The sequence below is a fragment of the Gopherus flavomarginatus genome, chromosome 3 (assembly GCF_025201925.1).
Source record: "Gopherus flavomarginatus isolate rGopFla2 chromosome 3, rGopFla2.mat.asm, whole genome shotgun sequence".
NCBI lineage: Eukaryota > Metazoa > Chordata > Testudines > Testudinidae > Gopherus > Gopherus flavomarginatus.
In genome coordinates, this window is record NC_066619.1 from 168,930,559 (window position 1) to 168,953,559 (window position 23,001).

A 23,001-nucleotide genomic window follows, 5' to 3' on the forward strand; every position below is an offset into this window, starting at 1 on the left:
TTTCGAAAGGAATTATTTTCGGGAAGTTCTATGGCCTGTGTTATACAGGAGGTCAGATTAGATTATCACAGTGGTCCCTTCTGGCCTTGAAATATATGAATCTATGAATAATATTGCTCTTACATAGAAATTTAAATCCATAGATCCATGAGTGCCATACAAACGAATGTATCATTATTCCCAATTTACAGATGGGGAAACTGAGGCACAAGAAAGTGAAGTGACTTCCCCAAAGTCACACAAACAGGTCAGTGGAAGATCCTGGAGTAAGACCCAGATTTACTGATTCTCATTTCAGTGCCTAAACAAAACAGTAATATTTCATTAGCTCTTGTCAACTGTTCTTGCCTATGGCAATATTTGAGCCATGTTCATTAAATAGTTTGAATATTTCACATTCTCAAGTTTACTACATGCTACAAAAACAAATGAAGAAACCTTTTTTATTGGTGCCTTTCTCTTATGTGAAATAGGATTTTCAGTTTATAAATTCCTAGTAAGACACTCTTCTTTTAATCAGGAATCTGATGGAACAGGTTATGGATTAACTCTGGGCTGTTTTATGAAATCTAAAGTAACATTTTTCTTGTGTTTCAATGATGAGTTACTTCTACAGACTACATGAAAACACTTTATTACTAATCTATGTTCATGAAGGGATAGGAAACCCCACTCTCACATGGTTATTACTACTTTGAGTAAGTATGAAATCCATAGGACTACTTGAGAGTAAGGGACTACTACTCTGTGTGAGTACAGATGGAACAATCTGGCCTTTAGTGATTAAAACATGTAGCAATTTAATGCATATTATGGTACATATAGATGTAGAGGACATATGTTACTTTCAGCCTATATGATTAAGCTATTTCTGTTTTCAGCAATACTTTAGCAACTTCATTATCTTAATGATCCTCTTCTTTAGATGACTAGTATTTGTTGGTGTTTAAAAAAATGACACAGTGACAACACAACTTTATTTCTAAAGCAAAGATGGGATAGGATCTTTTGTAATTTGTTAGACAGTAAACACTTGGGGTTTATTTTACAATGATTATTCCCCTTTGGTTGTTGTTATTCTAAGGCTGATTTCTGGGACTATTTCTTCTCCACATTAAAAAATACCCATACCCCGGCCTTTTACATTTTCTTATTCCTTTTTCTCAAACAAAAATGAACTTTATTTAATCAATGTCAAAATACAAAATGATGCCATGATCTATTCCAATGGAAACAGAATTGAGAATTAGAAGTTGTTTTCTTGGACACAAACTCACTGCAGTTCCTTGGGTAAGTTCTTTTACTTCTCAGCCTCAGTTCCCCTATCTATACAGTGGGAATGACAAAAGTTAAAATCTCTCTTTCCCGAGAGAGTTTTGAGTATAAATTAATTACTGTCCATGGAAACCTTTAAACATATATAGCATGAAAATAAGTGCTAAGTATTTTATTATAATTATTATTACTCTAAGTAGGGCAAAAACAACATAAGTAATGGCTGCATGGTAATAATGACATTACTTATCAATTATTTGAAGGGACAAAAGTTCTCTCTTCACAGTTGTCTAGTATGTCTTGTCTCATCAATATTTGTCTTTAAGGACCCAGCCCTGCAAAAGCTTATGCACAAGGTTCACTTTACAGTTATGAGCAACGTTACATATAACATTAAGCGCATAAGTAAGTATTTCCAGGATCAGGGGGCCTTGATCTGTCTGAACTTCTAGAAAGTGACTCTCTATTTCTGTAGTTTGTACAGCACCGATCATATTGTCAGTGCTAAATAAATAATGATGATGATAAATATGGAGCAACTAATATTAATCTTTAAGCAGTCCTTATTTTAGATTACAATTCTATTATGTAACATACTTGATTTCAATCTGGGTTGTGACAAAAAGTCTTAGGCCCTGATATCAAGCTTGTGAGGCAGGTAAACACGCACTGATGCCAATGGATATTTTGCCTGTGCAGGTCTATGTAACAGGGCCCTTCATGGTAATGTAGTGGGATTTGTTATTTGATGGAACAGTGTTCTCATCATCTTCAAAAGTTTCCATCTGTCACTACCTTTGCACCTTCAGTGCTTCCCGCTCACCACTCTCTTTCTGTCCATTCCACTTTCTATCTTCCACTCATGACTTCATATTTTCTGCCATGGTAGCCTGACTTTGGAACTCCCTGGCCTTCTGATGCAAAAGGTGACTACTTTTCTTCATTCAAATCTTGCCTAACATTCACTCTTCCTGCCAAATCTATTGATGGTGATTCATCTGAGTGTCATCACATCACACGTGTCTGCATTTCCGTCTCTCTGTTTTATACAACACCAACCACATATTTCTGGTGCTTAAAAATACATAATACAAACAATGTTCATTTAACAATGAACAAAAACCAATTTAACATACAAACACAAAATACCAACCCTACTGCGTCTATGTGAATAACAATGTTGCCCTCAGCACCAAACTCTTGAAGATATTCTCAATAGTAAAAGATCCCCAGTAGGACTCTTCCTGCTAAATGTGCAAACTACTGGGTGAAAACTACCAAAGATCAAGTGGGAGGCCAATGGACACACATACAGCAGAAGCCTCGCCTCATCACTGAGACATTTAAAATCTGAAAAATAGCAAACATTCTCCAGGAAACAATCCAGGGAGGTAAATGGATGAGATAGCTCTTTTGATTTTACATCATTGGCACTGGATATTTCATTTGAATTATTATTCATATATGAATATTATATTGTTAATGTAGTATTAGTTATAAACAAAACCACTGCTTCACAGGGAAAATACCAAATAACTAACTCCTCCAATGAATAGGCTCCACAGTGGGGTTCTAAAATATTAACTTGCTCAAGTATTCTGTCATATTCAACTTTTTAACTATATGATTAAAGTTAGAATGTTTAGTGTGTCACATTTATTTATTCAGAAATATATTTTGTCACTGTAATACACCTAAGGGCAAGATTTGCAGGAATCTTACTGCTATAGTCTCTTACAGACAGTCCACAATTATGAAAAGGCTCGGTCTCTCTAATAGAAGGTCTCTGTATTCTGGCCTCCTGATACTTTAATTTCCTCTTATAGTCACCACCCATAACGACAAACTTCCATACCACCCAAAATGATTTTGCCCCCAAGAATGGATTTTATAAGCAGAGTGACATGAAGTGCAATCATTGTGACCATTCTGCTCAGCAATCAGCAGTATTGGCATAAATGCTTAGTACAGCGCCTATGTCCTGCAAGGAGATGTAGAGGAGGGTTGATTTCCAGTCTGCTAGCTTTTTGATAAACTCTATTTGTCAGCTGGTAACAAGAAAACTCAGATTAAAATAATAATCTGGAGGGAAGTAGTCATGCCAAAAGGCCACAATAAGTGCTGTCAAATAATTAATGGTACAGGTAAAATTGCCTTTGGGTTTTTTGGCTTCTCCATACAGAAAAATACACACAGACATGCTCTCAAAAGTAACAACATGGATCAGTGTTAGGCATCCAGATTATGCAGATTAAGATCATCTCAGCACAAAAATAAATACATACAACCAAATTAAATAGAAACAGAGAAGTTTTTTGTGTCTTACTCCAAGAACTCCTTCTAACAGCACCTGTGCCACTATATGCTTCCCCATCACTGAGGCGTTCATCATCAGAGTGTTTAAAGGCTGCACAACATACAAGTTAGCTTGAGAAAATGAGATACCCAGTAGTTAGCTCCTCCAGATACAGCAGTGGAAAGCCATGCTGTACTATGCAGATTAAAAGAGGATTAAATGGTAGTTTACATGAACACAGGGGATAGAAAAATATAAATATAATGCTGTAATTATTAAAGGTCTTATTTTGTCACCCATGAGTAGTCCCATTCAGATTGTTCAAGGAGTAAAGTGCTGCTCAAAGGGAATAAGGTTGGCAGAGTCAGGCCCTAGAGATATAACTGCACTGATTACATTGCAGAAAAGCCTAACATATTCTTGACTGCACATAGATTTGAATGCTTGATTTCTGGCCTGCTGTTTTGTTTAACATGGGCAAATTAACAAAAGAAATCAAGAGACAGGATAAATTTTTAAAATTGCCTAAGTGATTCAACAGCCTATGACCCATCTCAAAAGGGGATGTAGGCATTTAGGAGCCCCAATCCTATTGATTTTCTATGAGTCTTAATCTTTCAAGGACCTAAGTCACTTTTAAAATTGTAATTTAGGTTCCTAAATCCCTTAGACATTCACCATCAGGACAATCCCCATCAAATAATAAGAACCAGCAGATATGATCATGCATGAAATATTATTGCTATAGAATTATTCAGCATTTCAGATAGAAAAAGGAAGATAAGCTAATCCATTATTATAACCTGTAAGTGGTTGAGAAGTCACAGTATTTGAAATTTGTCAACTATTCTTTCATAAACTGTTAAAAATGTATCCCCCAAAGCTATTTTGCTTATTTCTATTCAGTATAAACTGCCCAAAGGTAATAATCCCAGATAGCTTAATCCTAAAAAAAAAATCTGTGAAATTTAAGTGATGTAACATACACCTCGGGTCAGCATGTGGGGTTAAATCTGGAAGGGTGCCAGTGGTATCAGTGTATAGTTACTTTATGTCATGGCCAATGAATCTGTGTTCAGAAAGTGCCAAAAGGCCTTCAAGGTAACAGCTTCATCTCTTTCAGACATATGCATCTTTACCTAAATGTTTCCAATTAAACAAAGATCCCTATCTATTTCTGTGATATGCATATCTGGATACAGGTGGATCTGATCTAAAATGTTCAGAGCCTCAAACCTCTCTTTATAGTGGGCAAGCACACCTTTGGAAAAGCTTTATATATGAATTTTAAACTCCCACATTTGGAAGTGTTTAGATTTCTATTTAGTTCAGACTATTACAAACATACAAAGAAGTTTGGATCTGATACTGGAGTTTGGGTCCAGGGTTTCTGGATTGGAGTCATCTTTAATGCTTCTATTCAAATCTTGTAACCAAAAAGGCATTAAATCAACGCCTTTAAACAGCACACTATTTCAAGAATTGAAGCAGCTTAATTCTATACTGTAATGGCGTAAAAGACACTAAATAAGGGAATTTAAGTTGCTCACCTTCCTCATCTGAAACATCCAGGACCTCAGTCATCGTCTCAGGTACATTCAGCTTGTGTTTCTCAGTCACAGTCTGCAGAGACAGAATAATCATCTCTCAAGTTAAGCATCAAGAAAAATAGCAGGCATTTATCAGGGTATTTTCAACAACAGCTGCAGTTCAATCTGTTCAGACATTTTACAATGTTTTCTCTTCCCTCTGGTTTTATTTTTCAGGGTGTAATCTTTACCATTGTTACTCTTGCTTTCTCTTTGTGCTACAGCAAAGGATCACCCCCTCCTGCATACCCACCTCCTGCCCCAGCCCGGAGCCTGCACCCAGCACCCAAACTCCTTCCCAAAGCCTGCACCCCTCCTGCACCCTAATCCCCAGCCCAGGACCTGCACCGCAGACCTCCCCTGTGAAACCCTGCCCAGAGCCTTAGGCAGGTGAAGGCGGAGTTTGAGGGGGCGCAGTTGGGGGGGCAGGTTCTGGGCACCACCAAAATTTCTACAAACTTGCCTCCCATGATAAATAGAGAGCATTGTGAGGAGTGTAGGGCATGAAAGGATTCTGTGGAGAAATGAGAGCAGCTATGTTCTACAGATGGAGACAAGATTATATAAGAGCCTGAAGAAAGTTGCATGTGATATAATAGGAGATGACAAGTCAATGAATTCAAGAGGAATTCCATGGTCAGAACATCCCTAACCAATACACAACCACTCCATGGCCACAACGCACTCTGTAATCAGCCAGTAGAACTGGATATCCATGAAGGAGAGTTTATGCTTCACTCCTTAAGGTGTGTGGCAGTGGATGTAACCCCATTGTACACAGGGGAGTGTCAGGAGACAGTATGTCTGTTGAAGCTCTCACAGGAATAGATCACCATTGCTCCACTCTCAATTCTGGCCAGCACCTATAAAGCATAAATTAATCCCAAACGTGGAAGTAGCAAAATACATATAGCTCTTGTGATATTTATTGAGGGATGAACCTTGAAGCCCCTACTCTATTCGTACTCAGGCAAAACACCCACTGAGGTCAACAGCAATTTTGCCTGTGTAAAAACTGAGTGAGGACTTCCAGATCTGATGCTGTATTTCTATACTTCTGGCAAGCCAGTGAGGAAGATAGCACTATTCATCATTATGATGCTTTTCTATACATATCTACACATCTCTCATGATTGCTGAATGTGTGAACACTGGTAATTTGTAAGTTTAACTGTCTGAAATGCATTAACTGCGGACAATATGTTTCAATTTACCTTTCTACAGTTTGTATGTGGGCAGGATGGAGGGTGGGCAAAACTGGTTGCCTGCAATCTCAGTTATTCATCTTTAATTAGATCTTAACTGTGATTCAAGGAATTAACAAGTATGGTTTTCAATGCATGTGTTACGTGTTCCAAGCTCTTTTGTACTCATTACATTCCTCAGCCAATTCTTTGACTCTTTTTATCACTCCCCTAGAAAGGTCAGGCAGCAGTAGGGAGTCTGAGCCAGCTGAAGCAGACTGAACACACACGGCAGTGCAGGTGACCTCAACCTCCTTCTCTGTAGCAATAAAAGCAATGAATTAAAAAGTAAATTCTAAATACACGAAAAGGCTGATACTCTACAAGTGGAATAAGGTGAGAAGGAGAACAGTACATTCTTCAAGTGATGGGCAAAGCACTGAGCCTCTGCTCTGTGTGTGTACATCAGTTGTTAAAAAGATGAGAAAGTAACCCAAATGCTGTACTGCTCCTGAGTATGAGCACTGAATAAAATAGCCAAGAACTCAGCAAACAAACAGAGAGGGGGTCTCTGAGGAAAAGAGGAAAAATGGAATTGCCTAGAAAAAAATTACCGAATATACTCGTTCATAAGCCGAATATTTTTGGTAAAAAAGTGACACATCAAAGAGCGGGGGTCAGCTTATAAACGGGTCTACACCAAAATCTGGTGATTTAAAACTCTAAGGAATCATTTAATTGAATATCTAATACAGGGATTGGCAACCTGTGGCACGCAACCCACCAGGGTAAGCACTCTAGCAGGCCGGGCTGGTTTGATTACCTGCCGTGTCCATAGGTTCGGCCGACCGCGGCTCCCACTGGCCCCAGTTCGCCAGTCCAAGCCAATGGGGGTGCACCACTTCCCGCAGTTCCCATTGGCTGGGAATGGTGAACTGTGACCACAGGGAGCTGAGGGGCTCCATGCCTGCAGACGCTCCAAGTAAACAAAACATCCCGATCCACCAGCAGCTTACCCTGATGAGCTGGGAGCTAAAGTTTTCCAATCCCCAAAATATAGCGTTGGCTTATGAGGGGGTCATACAGTTTTTGCTATTTCCACGTATCCATTTTGGGGGGTCGGCTTATAAATGAGCAGGCTAATGAATGAATATATACGGTAAGAGTCAGATATGAAAGCTCTTAAGAAGTTCATCTCTGTCTACAATAAATGCAATAGATCATTCAATCATTAAGGCCCAAATCCCAGTTCTCATACTGAGCTCAGGAACAAGAGCCATGCACAGGAGAACACCACAGAGGTGAGAGTTAGAATTCTCTGGCCCACAGCCTCTGGACCTCAGCACTTCAGTAGTGTTAACAATAATTGGAGAAAAAAGCAAACGTGATTCTGGGATGCATTAACAGGTGTGTTGTAAACAAGACACGAGAAGTCATTCTTCCGCTCTACTCTGCGCTGGTTAGGCCTCAACTGGAGTATTGTGTCCAGTTCTGGGCACCACATTTCAAGAAAGATGTGGAGAAACTGGAGAGGGTCCAGAGAAGAACAACAAGAATGATTAAAGGTCTTGAGAACATGACCTATGAAGGAAGACTGAAATAATTGGGTTTGTTTAGTTTGGAAAAGAGAAGACTGAGAGGGGACATGATAGCAGTTTTCAGGTATCTAAAAGGGTGTCATCACAAGGAGGGAGAAAACTTGTTCACCTTAGCCTCTAATGATAGAACAAGAAGCAAGGGGCTTAAACTGCAGCAAGGGAGATTTAGGTTGGACATTAGGAAAAAGTTCCTAACTGTCAGGGTAGTTAAACACTGGAATAAATTGCCTAGGGAGGTTGTGGAATCTCCATATCTGGAGATGAAATTTAAGAGTAGGTTAGATAAATGTCTATCAGGGATGGTCTAGACAGTATTTGGTCCTGCCATGAGGGCAGGGGACTGGACTCGATGACCTCTAGAGGTCCCTTCCAGTCCTAGAGTCTATGAATCTATGAACTGAGACTCTGCACATTTACAGTAGGCCAAGGGCCTTTGGAAGCAATTGTTCCATATATAAACCAGCATTGGAAATTCCTCATCTTCGGGAATGTCAGTGACTTGCATATTAATAGAGCATTGGATTGTCTAACATTCTCTGTGCAGCACTCAGTTATATCACTGATCTTAGTCAGGGCCTTGAAGAATGAAATAGCTACAGTGACTGTACTGGCAATAAGAACAGGAGTACTTGTGGCACCTTAGAGACTAATAAATTTATTTGAGTATAACAAATTTATTAGTCTCTAAGGTGCCACAAGTACTCCTGTTCTTTTTGCGGATACAGACTAACATGGCTGCTACTCTGAAACCTGTACTGGCAATGTATTTTTTTCAGTGTTAAATGTTATATTGTACTAGCAATATCAACCTCACCATCTGGAAAACCCTATTGCAGGGAGTACCTGCAATTTATCTTTGCTTTTTGGCAATAGTTCCAAAAGCTCTTTAACCACTCAAATTATCTCTTTAAGATGATGCAGAGACCTCATTACCTGCATGCACCAAAGGGACATTTGAGGACAGAGTCAAATTCATCTCTGGCAAACTCTATCTATATCAGGCATAGTTCACCAGGGATGAATTTGCCCACAAGATTGTTTCTCTCTTGTTTGAATTTGCATATTGGGTATACAATAGGATTTCTTGTACATAATCCCTTAGGTTCAACAAATGTTTGATTTAGCCCAAAGATAAAAGCCTCCTCAAGCATCTGCCATGTCTGGAGGAAAGGTCCATTGCCCACATATATAGTATAGAGTTTTAAAAAAATCTTTGATCCTAAATAACTAAATCAAAGTTATGTATTTTAAATGTGTTTATAAATTTCCTTTTTAATACTGCAATTCATATTATTACTATTATTTAATATTTATATTGTTGTGGTACCTGGACAACCACTGATAGCAGGGTGTTGCTAGGTGTTGTACAAATACAATGGAAGAGTCAACAAGTGGGTGTAAAAGATGTGAAAGAGAAATAAGAGAAGGAAGATGAGGAAAACAGAGAAGAGAAGGGGTGGTTACATAGGCTACATAAGTCAGTTTTGAAAATGGACTTAATTACTTTTGATGTTACCCAGAGAGAGGGAAGAATACACTCTCTCTCTCTCTCTCACACACACACACACACACACACACACACACACACACACACACACACACAAGCAAATACTCCATATTTACTAAGATTTTTCTGGAGATTGACTCAAATTTGGAGAAGAAAACTAAGCCTGTTTCTCACAGTTCATTAATAAAACATAGCTCACTCTATTTATAACATCATGTCAAGCCAATTTTGTTCCATCTTACTCTGTTCATTTCAACAGGGACTTGCTGTCAGCATGCAACGTAAAAGCAAAATTATTTTCGTCTCTCTCATTCCTCACCCCACCCCACCCCCATCTCCATTGTGGTACATGTTCTTGGTTAAGAACATATGGTAGCATCTTTTCACAAATTTTTGGATTTATTATTATGGGGAACCTAATGCTATAGCCTTTCTATTTTTATAATGTTTTACGCTTTAAAAAATAAGCATTGTCCTTATAAGTTTTCATGGTAAAAGACAATAAGGCAAATTCATGCAAAAAATGGTAGTATTACTGTGTTCAGTGATACACAGCTTTTTGAAGGCCTCTTTTCTGACTTACTAAAATAGTGGCAGACTGTAGCGATATGTGACCAGTGAGAGAGACTCTTTCTCCTCCCCTCACTTGTGTCATGGCATCAGAATATAGCTAGTCTTTCTGGTCGAAAGCAACAGTTTGCATCTATTCTGACCATGTAACCAAGTGGCTGGTTACCACTGTCCTCTCTAAAATTAATTTTTTTTTAAAAGGAGTAAACAGAGTTTTTGAAAAATAAAACTACTCCACAGGCATCAACATGGCTCAAATCAGGACGTTTGGCATATATCATTCATGAACCCCGAGAATCAAAATCCTGATTCCAGTCAGTTTGAGAGCTGAGGAAGTGAGCACGGATTTTTTACACTATGATAAAACTGGATCCATTTGTTCTGGAAGTGATTTGAGCAAAATGAGGATTTATGTGCTTCAGAGCTGCTAAGTGAGCACCACTAAGTCTGGCACCCATCCATGGACTGGCATAGCCTGATTGCTAAGAAGCCTGCTGTGGTGGTTCTGCAACTAGCAGGTGCCACAGAGAAAAGTATACAAGTATAAGGAGAGACTGAAAAGAAGGAACTAGAATAATGGAAAAGAAAAATAGAGAAATGTGCCAGAACCTATAAAAACACTCCCAAACTTCAGGGAAGTTTAGATTTGCTGCTCAGGCCCTTCTCTAAAAACTTATATTCTGGTTTGAGTACCTGTTATTTCATCTGTGTAAACTCAGATTTATAGAGCTATTTATATTAATTCTGTGTACTGTATGCACATCAATATATTTGCAACAACCAAGCAAAGGCAGGTCTTAAAAACTTAAACTAAAAAGAGAGGAGGGAGGCAGAAGGAGTCTGAAGCAGTACAGCAGAGACAGCATTATGAATAGAGAATGGAAGCATTAAAACATATCTAGTACTCACAGTTGTGGTGGTGGTGACCTCCTCTGTTACCACCTTCAGAGTATCAACCACTGAGATGTATCCCAAACGCCTTGCAATCGCTAAGGCAGTGTTACCATTCTGAAGAGAGAGAGAGAGAAATGAGAGGGAGGACTGTGATTTGAACCAGTGAGATCACTCCCAGCACTGCATGAGCCAGCATTTCCATCCAAAACAAGGCACAGCTTAGGAAAATCACTGAGTTTTACCATTACATCTGAATCTGTCTTTGTAACTTCTTTAAGACTACAGTCCTGATTACCATGGTAACACAACACTCTTACATCTGCCTGCAATTCATCATAAAAAGCATGCTGCATGCTTTAACCCTAAAGTTGTCAAATTTCACTACACGTTATGTGCCTTGACTGCATTGTTTTCCAAAAACTCTGTTATTTGGGAAGTTATTCTAAAAACTATTAAAAAGTTTTAGGGTCCAATGTCTCATAGAAACAGTTCACATCTGCAGCAGGTACAGTGCTCTCTCTGGGAATATATAACTTATGCAAAAGTTTGTAACAGGCAACAAAACAAAACAAGGTTTGAGTTTAGGACAGGGGGAGAATTCTTTTACATTTAAATGCCTATCTAAGCCATCAAAAATAACTAGTATTTAAATTGCCCCTTTAATCTTCAAATAAAAAATTAATTAGCTAGTTGAACCCCAGAACACCCTTGTGATGTGGATAGATATTAATTTATTTATATAGGGCTAGACTGTTATATTCTCATTCACACTGAACAGTACACCTCCACCCTGATATAACGCAACCCGATATAACATAAATTCGGATATAATTCGGTAAAGCAGTGCTCTGGGAGGGGCAGGGCTGCATGCTCCAGCGGATCAAATCAAGTTCGATATAACGCGGTTTCACCTATAAAGCAGTAAGATTTTTCAGCTCCCGAGGACAGCGTTATATCTTACATCAGGAGCTGTGCCACTGAAGTCAATGGAGCTACTCAATGGGAATGAGAGAGTGTCAAAATTTGGTCTGTATTTATTTATTTCAGAAGTGCCCAACAGCACAGCGTAAATCCATCCACAATGAGTAGCCAAAAATCAGTGCCTTTTTGTCAGGAGGAGCAGAAAAAAAATATCAGACACAAACTACATCAGGTAAGAATGTCTGAGGGTATGTCTTCACTGCAGAGTTAACCTGGGTGATCAGCCCCAGGGTACGAGCCGCCACACTGCAAAGCTCTATCCAAGTTCCTGTGTCCTTATTGCTACTGTATTCACCTGTGTGTATCACTAGAACTTCTGAGGGCATCTCCCATGGTTCTTTGTACAGCAGTAAGCTGAGCAGTTCTTTTATTCTTTCCCAGTGAATAATGGGAGAACTTGTCTGTCCTTCTGGACAGATGGTGAGACTTGTGGGAAGACAGGGAAGGACTATAAGCACTCCAGTGTTTTAGCCACTGCAAAGTGGGTGGCTTTCCAGCCCAAAGCCTTGGCTTCACTTCAGGGTTAGTTCAGTTATTTACACTCAAATTAACTCCTTTTGAGTTAGGCTCTCTTGACTGAGAGCAGCTACACTGCAAAATGACACTCCGCCTGCACTGTGTTTGGATTAGAAGCACTGAATAGCCTTACTGCATTATATACTCCAGCATCAGAAGCACTTCAGCTTCAACCTACATTGCCTGATGGTCCAGCTAGCTCAAGTTTAAAGCACCACTTACCTCAAGTGAGAGATTTGTGTGTGTAGACAGGAATCAAGCTGGGGTAACACTTGAATTACATATACCTCTAGCTAACACTGCAACTAAGGCAAGTCCCAAATGAAAGCTGGACTGGGGCTCTAACCCAGACTGATCTGACCCCTCAACAAGCTGTACCAGCTAGCCCCACTTGAAAATGCCACTTAACTTGGATGAGACATTTTTGTGTGGATGGTAACACCAGAGTAAGAGCCCAGGCTACCTCTGCAGTGATTGTGCTTTGAGGTATGAGGGACCCAGGCTGTGACAGTGCTACAAGGTCATTGGAAATCAAATGAACATACCCTCAAAATAAGTAAGCCCTGATGGGGTGTTCAGCCCCAGGAACTGACCATGAAAGCCTCCCAGCTAACGATGTAGGATATAAACTATGACATGGATTCTTGGATAACTCAGAGTATTGTTCCAAGGAGTGAGTGAGAAGCCAGTGCAGATTTAAGCAGGGGTATTATGCACTCATGACCCACTCAGGAGCTAGGTTGAGGCCTGTTTTTCTTTCTTTCTTTTTCTTTCTTTTTTTTTTTTTTTTTTTTTTTTTAACCATTTGTAACCTCTGGGTACACAGAGCTCACGTGGAGTTGTCAGTGGTATAGATGGCTATTACAACAATTGCAGACCCCTGGCTGACTGTAAAGGATAGAAGCTATGCTACAGGCTATAACTGCTCTCTCAGAATCCAGGAGTAGCAGTGAACTCAATCCAGGAGGTGACAAACAAATGGATAGAGGGATAGGGTAAATTAGGTCTGGACTAAGTGCTTCATCCTGGGCAGTAAGTATCCCTTTCATCTTATATACAGTAGGGTTGCAGTCAGTTTGCCTTCACCCAGATCCTCATCTTGGCCAGGCACTGGGGGAATAATAAGACTACCATCTTTATTGCTATTCTTGTTTTAGACATGGAGAAATTGAGATGCAGAGTGCCTGTGACACAACCAGTCAGTGGCCAACCTGGAATTATAATTCAGGAATTACTGTTTCCAAATCCCATGCTCAGATCACTATTCAAACTAACTCTCCATCTGGAAAGATCTTTGCAACTAAGCAGAGCTACCTTAAGGGGCTAGAAAGAAGAGAGGAAGTCACACTCTCACATCTGATGACCAGCTGTATGAGAAGCACATTCACCAAAGCAAAAGGCTAGAGAGGAGAGGAATCAGATGAGTCAATCAGATTCAGGAAAGAGAGGAGCCATCGGGGGAAAACCTGCAGGCAGGTGACAGATTGCAATAGTAACACAGACAGTTTCCAGACTTACAGCAGTGATGGCATTGGGCTTGGCCCCATGCTGGAGTAGGACATTGATGATATGAGTGTGACCCTGTTGAGCAGCTTGGTGCAGAGGGGTGTAGCCATTCTGTTATTAGTGGTAACCACCATATTTTTAAGGAGAGAAAAATACAGTGATTAGAAAATACATTTCAATTTATTTCCTCTAGTCAAGACATTTAATTTATTTAAAACCACATCTATGCCAGCATTTCACTCACACATACAATAATTCTCAGCACCTTCTCTAAACCCTCTAGGGATTACTGAAATAATAAATCGTGATAATATTAGACTTGTGGAGTATTTTTCATATGACAATATTAATGGTCTTTATAAAGGTGAGCAAACATTACTGTCCCCATTTCACAGATGGGAACAATGAAGCACAGAGAACATAATGCTCATGCCCAAGGTCACAGAGCAAATGGGGGAAAGGGGGACAGACCCAGGTCTTCTGACTCCCAGCCCTCTGTTTTTAATGGGTACCCAAGGAGTCTGCCTTTAAAAATACTTGGACTAATTTATAAAGCCATGTAAATACTAACAGCACTGACTGAGTCCATTTTAAATGAAGCAGCTGTTTGACTATAAGTCTCACTGATTGAGAATGTCAGTGCAGTTCATTTTCTGTTGGTCTGCAAAAGGTCCCAACTGTGCCACAGATATAGTGAAAAATGTTTGCATGTTTGGCATACCAACAAACATTTTTAAATTCTGTATATTTATCTACTCCAATGATCCATTCATGATGTTCTACAATACAAAAGCATAGCCAGACTGCACTTCAGCTAGCTGATCTGAGGGGCAATTGTATGAATCTAGTCAGGCAGTTAATTTACAAATTATCTGCACTTGACTCTGAAAGCAGGCAGAGAATAAAACTGGGGGGCAGGGAAATAGTAATTTGATTTCACTGTACCATGAATGTATGTATAAGAGAGCCTAAGGGACTCAGACTGATCTCTTGGACTTGTGTGTGTGCCTTAAACTATGACTATGACATGCGTCTTTCATATGGACAGATGGGTGAGAACGTTTGGTACTCTAGTTGCCCTTGTAACATTTAGGCTACGCATTCATCTACCAGGTAGGATACAAAGCAGGGGTTTACTGTAAGTTGTGGTGTTTTATACTGACAAGCACATTATTTCTATTACTTTATTATCAGTGCTGTCCCTTGGGATCCAGTTCAGACACATCACCTTTCCGCTGGACATGGCACACAATATCTTGAAGGTTCTCTCTATAGAAAGAACCCCAATAGCATGTCGCTCGGCTTTTGTCAGCTATAAATCTGGCCAGGAGGGACTTGCTCTTTAAACTGAGTGAATCCACAATGCTGGTTATCTGTTAGTGTGCCAAGATTTATGATATTTTTGAAGAGCCAGTGAGCCAGATACTGGTTTCAGTTACTCTGGTGTTACTCTAAACTAACTTTAATAGAATTATTTCAGATAACTAGAATAACCAGTGAAACTCAAGTCAGAACCTGACCCAATGAGTTCAACACACATTTAGATACAGAGTGACACCTAACAGTTAAGGGGCAATTACGATATTCCTTTCAATTGCCTCCAAGTTGCTCAGCTGGACCTGCTGCCAGCTGCCACTTGGTAGCACACAGTTTCTAGCTGTCTGCTTTAATTATAGGTTTCAACTTTTTTCTTGTTATACCTACTAGCTCTTTGAACAATCTTACCTATGGTTTTAACCTACTGAGTCTGGGCTATGACTGCTCTGGAAATGTCTTGACTCTACCCCTGCCACTGTGTTTTTTTTGTGCATTGGAGTTAGCGCTGTTTAGTTGGGCTCATTTTCATGATGCCGTCCCATTTTGAGGGGTGGATCGACCATACAAGTAAGCAGCTGGAGACAGAGGAGTCAGCAGGAATGATCAGTGAATTATAAGTTTGTGTGATTCTGATCAGTTGTCAAGGACATCAGATGTGTTGTTGGAGCCATCACTGGAGCTTAGCTGTTTGCACTGACACCAGAACACCAAGGAAACCAGGTGAACGGTGTGACTATAGGCTACCAACAGGAAGCCAGTTTGAATTGGAGCCAGGGAGTGCTGGGCCCTTGTGGGCTGCCTTCTCCTTCTTCTGGTGCAGGTGATGTGATGACATCTGTAATATAACATGGCTTTGTGGTCACAGATCCCTCAGTGTAAGCATATATTCGGCAGATCCAGAAACCACTGGTTGAGAGAGGCAGAGTTGTCTTCACATACCACACCTTGGAGGGTTTTATTCTGGTGCAACTCAGAAGTAACTCTGAAGTCAATGGAATTACACTAGTGTGAGCAGAATCAGGCTCATACGTGTTACAAGTACAAATAAAATAAAGGAAAAACTCAAGAGAACAGATCTTCCTTCTCACACACGCACACACAGAGTTAATGCACCCAACTTCAGCTTAGTGAATAATGCACCCTGAAGCAGAACAGAGGGAACTCATTCCACCACAGCCACAAATCAGCAGATATTGACACCTAGTGTGCATACGTAATTTGTAAAAAGATCTACTAGGAAAACAATCCTATAGCTGTCCATATGCAGTATGAATTAGTATCATATGGTCACTGAAGGAAAAAAACAGAAGTGATGACAAATTCTTTACCTTTGTTTTAGCATTGACGTTGGCTCCCTGTTTCAGGAGGAAATTCACCATCTTGATGTTTCCATAGTGACAAGCCACAATTAAAGGAGTGTAGCCCAGCTACAATAAAATAACACAAAAAAGTAAACCTCTGCAGTCAATGGGACATTCCATTATAACAAGAGCAAAGAGTCCTGTGGCATCTTATAGACCAACAGACGTATTGGAGCATGTGCTTTCGTGGGGAATACCCACTTCGTCGGATGCATGACTTTCTGTGACATGACATGCATCCGACGAAGTGGGTATTCCCCCATGAAAGTTCATGTTCCAATACGTCTGTTAGTCTATAAGGTGCCACAGGACTCTTTGCTGCTTTTACAAATCCAGACTAACACGGCTACCCCTCTGATACTTGACATTATAACAATAACATCCTTGTTCACCTGGGAAGCAGTAGCATTATGTGGTTTACCTTTGTCTGGGCATCTTGGTTTGCACCATGCTTTGTCAGTATATCAGCTACGTTCACTTTATCCTCCTGAGCTGCAAGGTGCAAGGATGTCAATCCACTCTACAAATGAAATGGAAAGAGAAGTATAATGTTACCAAAAGGAAAGAAACAGGACGTGCAAGTTGTATCATTTTTAAATATAGCAAGATCCTGTCTGTAATTTCAAAAATAAAGATTTTTAAGCAGAAACGGGAGTTGGTCTCTATCCATGAAAAACTAGCGAACAGCTCATCACAGCGAACTGTCATCGTAACTATAGATTGGTGCTTTTGGCTAGTGATTACCATACCTGGACTTTACACAATAACGTCACTGGAGAAATCAAAGTGCCAACTCTGGGAGCCATATGTAGCCTTCCTCAGCTGGCAGGAATGGGCCTTAACAATTATAGGTGGGAGTCAGAATAAAGGAAACAGTAAAAGAGAATTGAGGCCCAAAAAGAGAATCGAAGCAAATCTTTAAAAAAGCATACATTGATAGCCTATGGACAGGAAATGGGTAACAGCTTATATAAATAGACACATTGAGTATGAGAATGGAAAAGCAGTTTGCTTCCCATTTCTTAGAATGGCACGTTACACTATTCTCACACATCAAGAGCCTCATCATGCAGCTTTTACTCCTGAGCAAAGGCTGCAGAACCAGGGCAGAGTAAATGTGAGAGTAAATTTTGTTCAGCATCTTTTGGCTGGATAAAACTGCATCACAGAAAGTCTTATGTAATGTTTTTTGGGAGGGAATCAAGGTACTTCTAGGAAGGATTTGGCACACATTCCAATAGAAAACCTGATGGATCAGAATGGTTTTCATTAGAATTATTTTATTATTTTCTCAACTAGTAAAGCTGCATTATTCTTTGCCAAACATTACTAGTTTCTTCCACCCCAGCAAGGAAGCTGGATGGCACAATATATTGGGATAAGTGCCACAAGCACTCCACTAGTTCAGCCCTCAAGCTATTGTTCTCTGACATGTGTCACATAGGGCTGGATCAACCCAATGACTCATAGGACCTAGAGCAGTGGTCCCCAACCTTTTCGTATGGTGGGCGCCAGACGAAGGCCCGTGGCAGTGGTCGAGCATCCGCCAAAATGCAGCCAAATTACCGTGGCATTTCGGCAGCGACACCTCTCGATGACGTCACTTGTCGGCAGCAAGCAGCATCATCGAGAGCATCGCCAGGGCCGGCTCTAGCCATTTCGCCGCCCCAAGCACACAGCAGCACACCGCGGGGAGCGCTCTGCCACTCACCAGTCCCGTGGCTCCGGTGGACCTCCTGCAGGCGTGCCTGAGTATGCTCCACCGGAGCCGCAGGACAGCGGACCCTCCACAGGGACACCTGCGGGAGGTCCACCGGAGCCGTGGGACCAGAGGACCCTCCGCAGGGATGCCTGCGGGAGGTCCACTGGAGCCGCCTGCCGCTCTCCCGGCAACCGGCAGAGCGCCCCCCGCGGCAAGCCGCCCCAAGCACACGCTTGGCACGCTGCGGCCTGGAGCCGGCCCTGGGCATTGCCACCAAAATGCCGCTGAATTTCAGCAGCATTTCAGTGGATGCTCAACTGCCGGCCAGGACGCAGGTGCCATGGCGCCCACGGGCACCACGTTGGGGACTCCTGACCTAGAGCTTTTCGCAACCTCCCTTCTATTATTTCTTAATCCTTTAGACAGGATGTACAGCTTTGGTATTATGTTGGAAACAGCTCAGAGATTACAAGACTGCAGGACAGTGGAAACACTACAACTGTTTCTCCATGGCTGGTTTTGCAGCAACTTCCCTTGGCATGCCTGCTTCTCCAGGCCCACCTTTCTGTCAGAGCTTGCAGGCACATCATTTTCCACTGAACATGGCACACCACTGCAAATCCTCCCTAGGTTACCCAACATAGCTGCTAATGATATGCTTTTAAGACAGCCTCTGATCAGGGTCACTTTCTCTGCTAGCCCTAGCTACCCTCACTGCTGCTGTTCACACACCTGCCTTGCTTCCTTACACTTCCCAGATCTTGAGCTTTTGCATGTGTACAGGGGTGTGTAGTTTGGACTCTATTTCTGAGCAGCTGGCTCTATTCTTGTATTGCACTTTGCAAGTTATTGGACGCCCTCCCTGTGATAGCTTATCCTCAGTGGTGAGAGGGCATTACCTTAGTTGCCACATGGATATTAGATCCTTTGTCCAGAAGCAAGGTAACCATGTCAGCATGACCTTCTTGAGAGGCCAGGTGCAGCGGGGTCACTCCCTGTTTGGTCAGAATGTTGGTCTCAGCTCCGTAGCTCAGCAGCGTGGTAGCTATCTGCATCTGATTCTTCTTGGCAGCAATGTGCAGAGGGGTGTATCCATTCTAAAACCAGGCTCCACATGTTAATAGCCTTTTCTGATGTTTACAAATCCATCACACAGCAAATAGTGCACCATTTTATTTCATAGAAATATCTGGAACAATCTGCCTCTAGCATTATTTTTCCCATTCTTGACAATCCTACAGTCAGTTTCCAGTGGAAACAATAATGGAGGAATAGAAAATATCCAATTTTCAGTTTATGGTGGCATAGAGAAATATGAAGGAATGTTGAAAAGAAAAACAATTAAAAGCCAACTATTGAGACATTTCTGTATCTTAAGAATTATTTACATAGGATTCCTGTATCAGATGAGACCAATTGTCCATTTAGATTGGAATCCTGCCTCCAACAGCGGCCAATACCAGATACTTCAAAGGAAGGTGGACAATTATGGAATAGCCTATGCATTTGGAAATCTTTTCCTAAACCCTGCTATTTAGTAGTTATCTTATGCCCTAAACTAGCATAAAAAGGATATAACCCCTCGTGCTATCTGGTGTATTGTGGCTGTTTTTAAAATCCACATAAATATCTAGTCCTCCTTCTAAACCTCTGGGCTCCTCGCCTCAATGCTACCTGGTGGGAATGAGTGCCATTTTAACTTTATAATGTGCAGTTTGCAATTGGAAAAGCAATACGTTAAAATCTATGTTTAGTAGACCTTGTCAAAAATTTTCAGACAGAACATTTTTCTGTCAGAAAATGCTGAACTGACAGAATCTAAAGGTTCAGCGGGATGTGTCAATTCCATGGAAACTTTCAACAGAAACCAAGAAAGCAGGACAGAGTGCTTGCCTGCCAGGTTTCCTGAGAGCCTGGGTTTCCCTGGTCAGCTGCCTCCCTGTAGTGCTTGATTCCCCAAGGGAGTTGGCTGCCTGAAAAGTTGGGCATCCCTTGGAGGCAGCTGCCTGGAAAGTTAACTGTTTTGGTTATCCTAAAATGGAATTTTTCAGAAATTTTCCTCCTGTGAAAAAGTTTGAAATTTTGGTTGAAAAGTCATTCCAAAAAAAATCAAAATTTTCTCATGAGGGAAATTCCATTTTCCAGCCATTCTAATGTTTAATTGCAAGGCATATATTACAATGAGTTTATTTTTGCTTTTAGTTCTCTAAATCCAAAAACATTTTTTTCACTTTGTGACACTGTAATCATGCAAAAAAAGTGCATCTTGTCCTTCACATACCAAAGTGGTAGGTGGTTAATAAATGAAGACTGAGAGACTGCAATGAACTCTAAATTTTGGAAATCTTGGGTACTGTAATATATAGAAGAACATATAAGAATAAGATGTCCCAAGGAAGACAGAGACAGACAGAAATGCACTTTTTTGGAAATGCATGCATGTACTGGCTGACCCATATGGACGTTGACAAGAATACTGCAGTCAGCAGATATCAATAAAACTTAGATCCAGATCCCCAGCTAATACAAATTGACATTGAACTATTCAGATTTACACCAGCTAAGGATCTAGTCCTAGAATGTGGGTGGAAAGAGAACAGAAAGAGAAGTTTCATAAAAACTAGGAAAAGCCAGTATACTGTAAAATAAGGTGCCTGGAAACAATATTATTTTATACTCTCACAGATTAATTATATTTTGGAACCTACTAGGACCTGCTCTGCAACTGCTTTGCCTTCATCCACCTTCTCTTCCACCCAAGCTGGAATTTAACTATGCCCTAGCCTTCACACATTAGAATTGTCCTGTCACTGGCTCTATTTCACCCAATTTTTCCCCCCATAAATGAGTAAATACCCTGCTTCTGACTGATGAGTGACAACTTTTTGGTGCTTGATGGGCACATGCTCTGCACTGCACTCAGTTCTTTGGATGTAAAAGTATAGTGGAGGAAGTGTGTTTGCACCTGCAACTTTGATAGTTGTGTCAGTTATGCAATTGGCTGAATACAGTCAGAGGGAGCTATTAACTATAATGTACAATCTCAGTGCATTGGCACACTGCCTTATTTGGAAAGAAGAGAATGGTGTTCCACTTAATTCCCTGTTTTGCATTTCCAAAGGCTTAATAAGGAGTTAGGACAAACAGAATCCTTGTTACGTTTGTAGTATCTGTGTTGGGAAGGAGGGTTGGTAAAATTTCTTACTGCAGCAATGCTTCTGCTGAATTCCCATCCACACCAGCAAAAGCAGTGCCTCCTGTACATCAATGAAAAGAAGAGCCACTTCTTGAAGGACAGTTTGAGCAGACTGTAGGATCCAGAAAATTTTAAATCAATGAAAACTTGCAGAGATAGGGTTCTGTGTGGGTGTTTTCCTTTTTTAGTCTCCTATAACATATAAGAGAACGATACAAGCCCTGATCCTGCCACACAGACAAACCTCTCTACACACACAGGTTCAAGGACAGGTTTCCAACATTATGCAGTACTAAAGTAAGCTCCAAATTACGCTTTTTTTTCATTAAAATTAAGTTGGACTCGGGACAGTCATACATGCAATATATTCAAAGAATGACAGACAAGCTTAGCACAGCTCCCACTACTCAGTCACAAGGAATGTCACTATGGGTTTACCTGGTAAAGCCATAGCATTTATACTGTATGGCAGGGGTAGGCAACCTATGGCATGCATGCCAAAGATGGCACAAAAGCTGATTTTCAGTGGTGCACTCGCTGCCTGGGTCCTGGCCACCAGTCGGGGGGGGCTCTGCATTTTAATTTAATTTTAAATAAATCTTCTTAAACATTTTTAAAACCTTATTTACTTTACATACAACAATATTTTAGTTATATATTACAGACATAGAAAGAGACCTTCTAAAAACATTAAAATGTATTACTGGCACACAAAACCTTAAATTAGAGTGAATAAATGAAGACTCGGCACACCACTTCTGAAAGGTTGCTGACCCCTGCTGTATTGGGTGTACTTTGACTCTGCAATAATATATTGGACACACTGAGTCTAGCTTTCAGATGGAGTTGCCACTCTAATTAGCTGTGTACTCTTCAGCCAGATTTTTCTTACACATTGATTTTACACTGGTGTAATTTCACTGACTTGACTGATATCTGCAAGAGGAAAATCAGTCTTTTTGTGTCTGGTCACGAACTGGAACAGGCAACAGGGTAGCTTCAGTAAGACCAGAATAGGGTCTCTTTTAGGGACAATAGACAAGTGATCCATAAAGTCTACTCAGAAAGTCAATCACACAAGGACATCCTGATCTGGTGTTCGCATGGACTGAATTTCCTCATATTTATCAATGCATTGGATAATCAGCAGTCCTTATATTTCAGTAACAAGGTTTGACTATAACTGGCTATGCTATAAAGCAAGTATGTTTCTAAAAGGCTCTACAGTGACTTTAAAAAACAACCCTTACAGTCTCTATTGAAAAAAAACCAGCTCTATTTTTAAGAATGAGCAAAGAAGATACGATTAATAGGCTTGAGCATAGTCTCAGAAGTGCTATTCAGAGTTCTTGCATAGCTTCAAAAATCCTGAAAACTACAGATACAAAACTACCGTAGTTATAAGGCTGTAAAATATCTTTAAGAGTATTCTAATGATGGGGACAATTATAAGCAAAAGGAGGGGCATCTCTCCTCCAGCTTTTCTCTGAGGAGGAGAACTCCTTTCCC

The 23,001-nt window shown here is 40.6% G+C and overlaps 1 protein-coding gene across 25 annotated transcripts in view; it reads right to left on the bottom strand.

Moving 5' to 3' along the window:
- The window catches only part of ANK2 (ankyrin 2), a 591,714-nt gene that overhangs the window by 90,620 nt on the left and 478,093 nt on the right, over positions 1 to 23,001 (bottom strand). For all 25 annotated transcript variants that reach the window (XM_050943952.1, XM_050943954.1, XM_050943956.1 and 22 more), the window contains 6 exons: positions 19,196 to 19,393; positions 17,016 to 17,114; positions 16,562 to 16,660; positions 13,929 to 14,027; positions 10,929 to 11,027; positions 5,122 to 5,194 (listed from right to left, as the gene is read on the bottom strand). In XM_050943952.1, the coding sequence (XP_050799909.1) occupies positions 5,122 to 5,194; positions 10,929 to 11,027; positions 13,929 to 14,027; positions 16,562 to 16,660; positions 17,016 to 17,114; positions 19,196 to 19,393 (667 nt within the window). The remainder of the gene's footprint in view (positions 1 to 5,121; positions 5,195 to 10,928; positions 11,028 to 13,928; positions 14,028 to 16,561; positions 16,661 to 17,015; positions 17,115 to 19,195; positions 19,394 to 23,001) is intronic.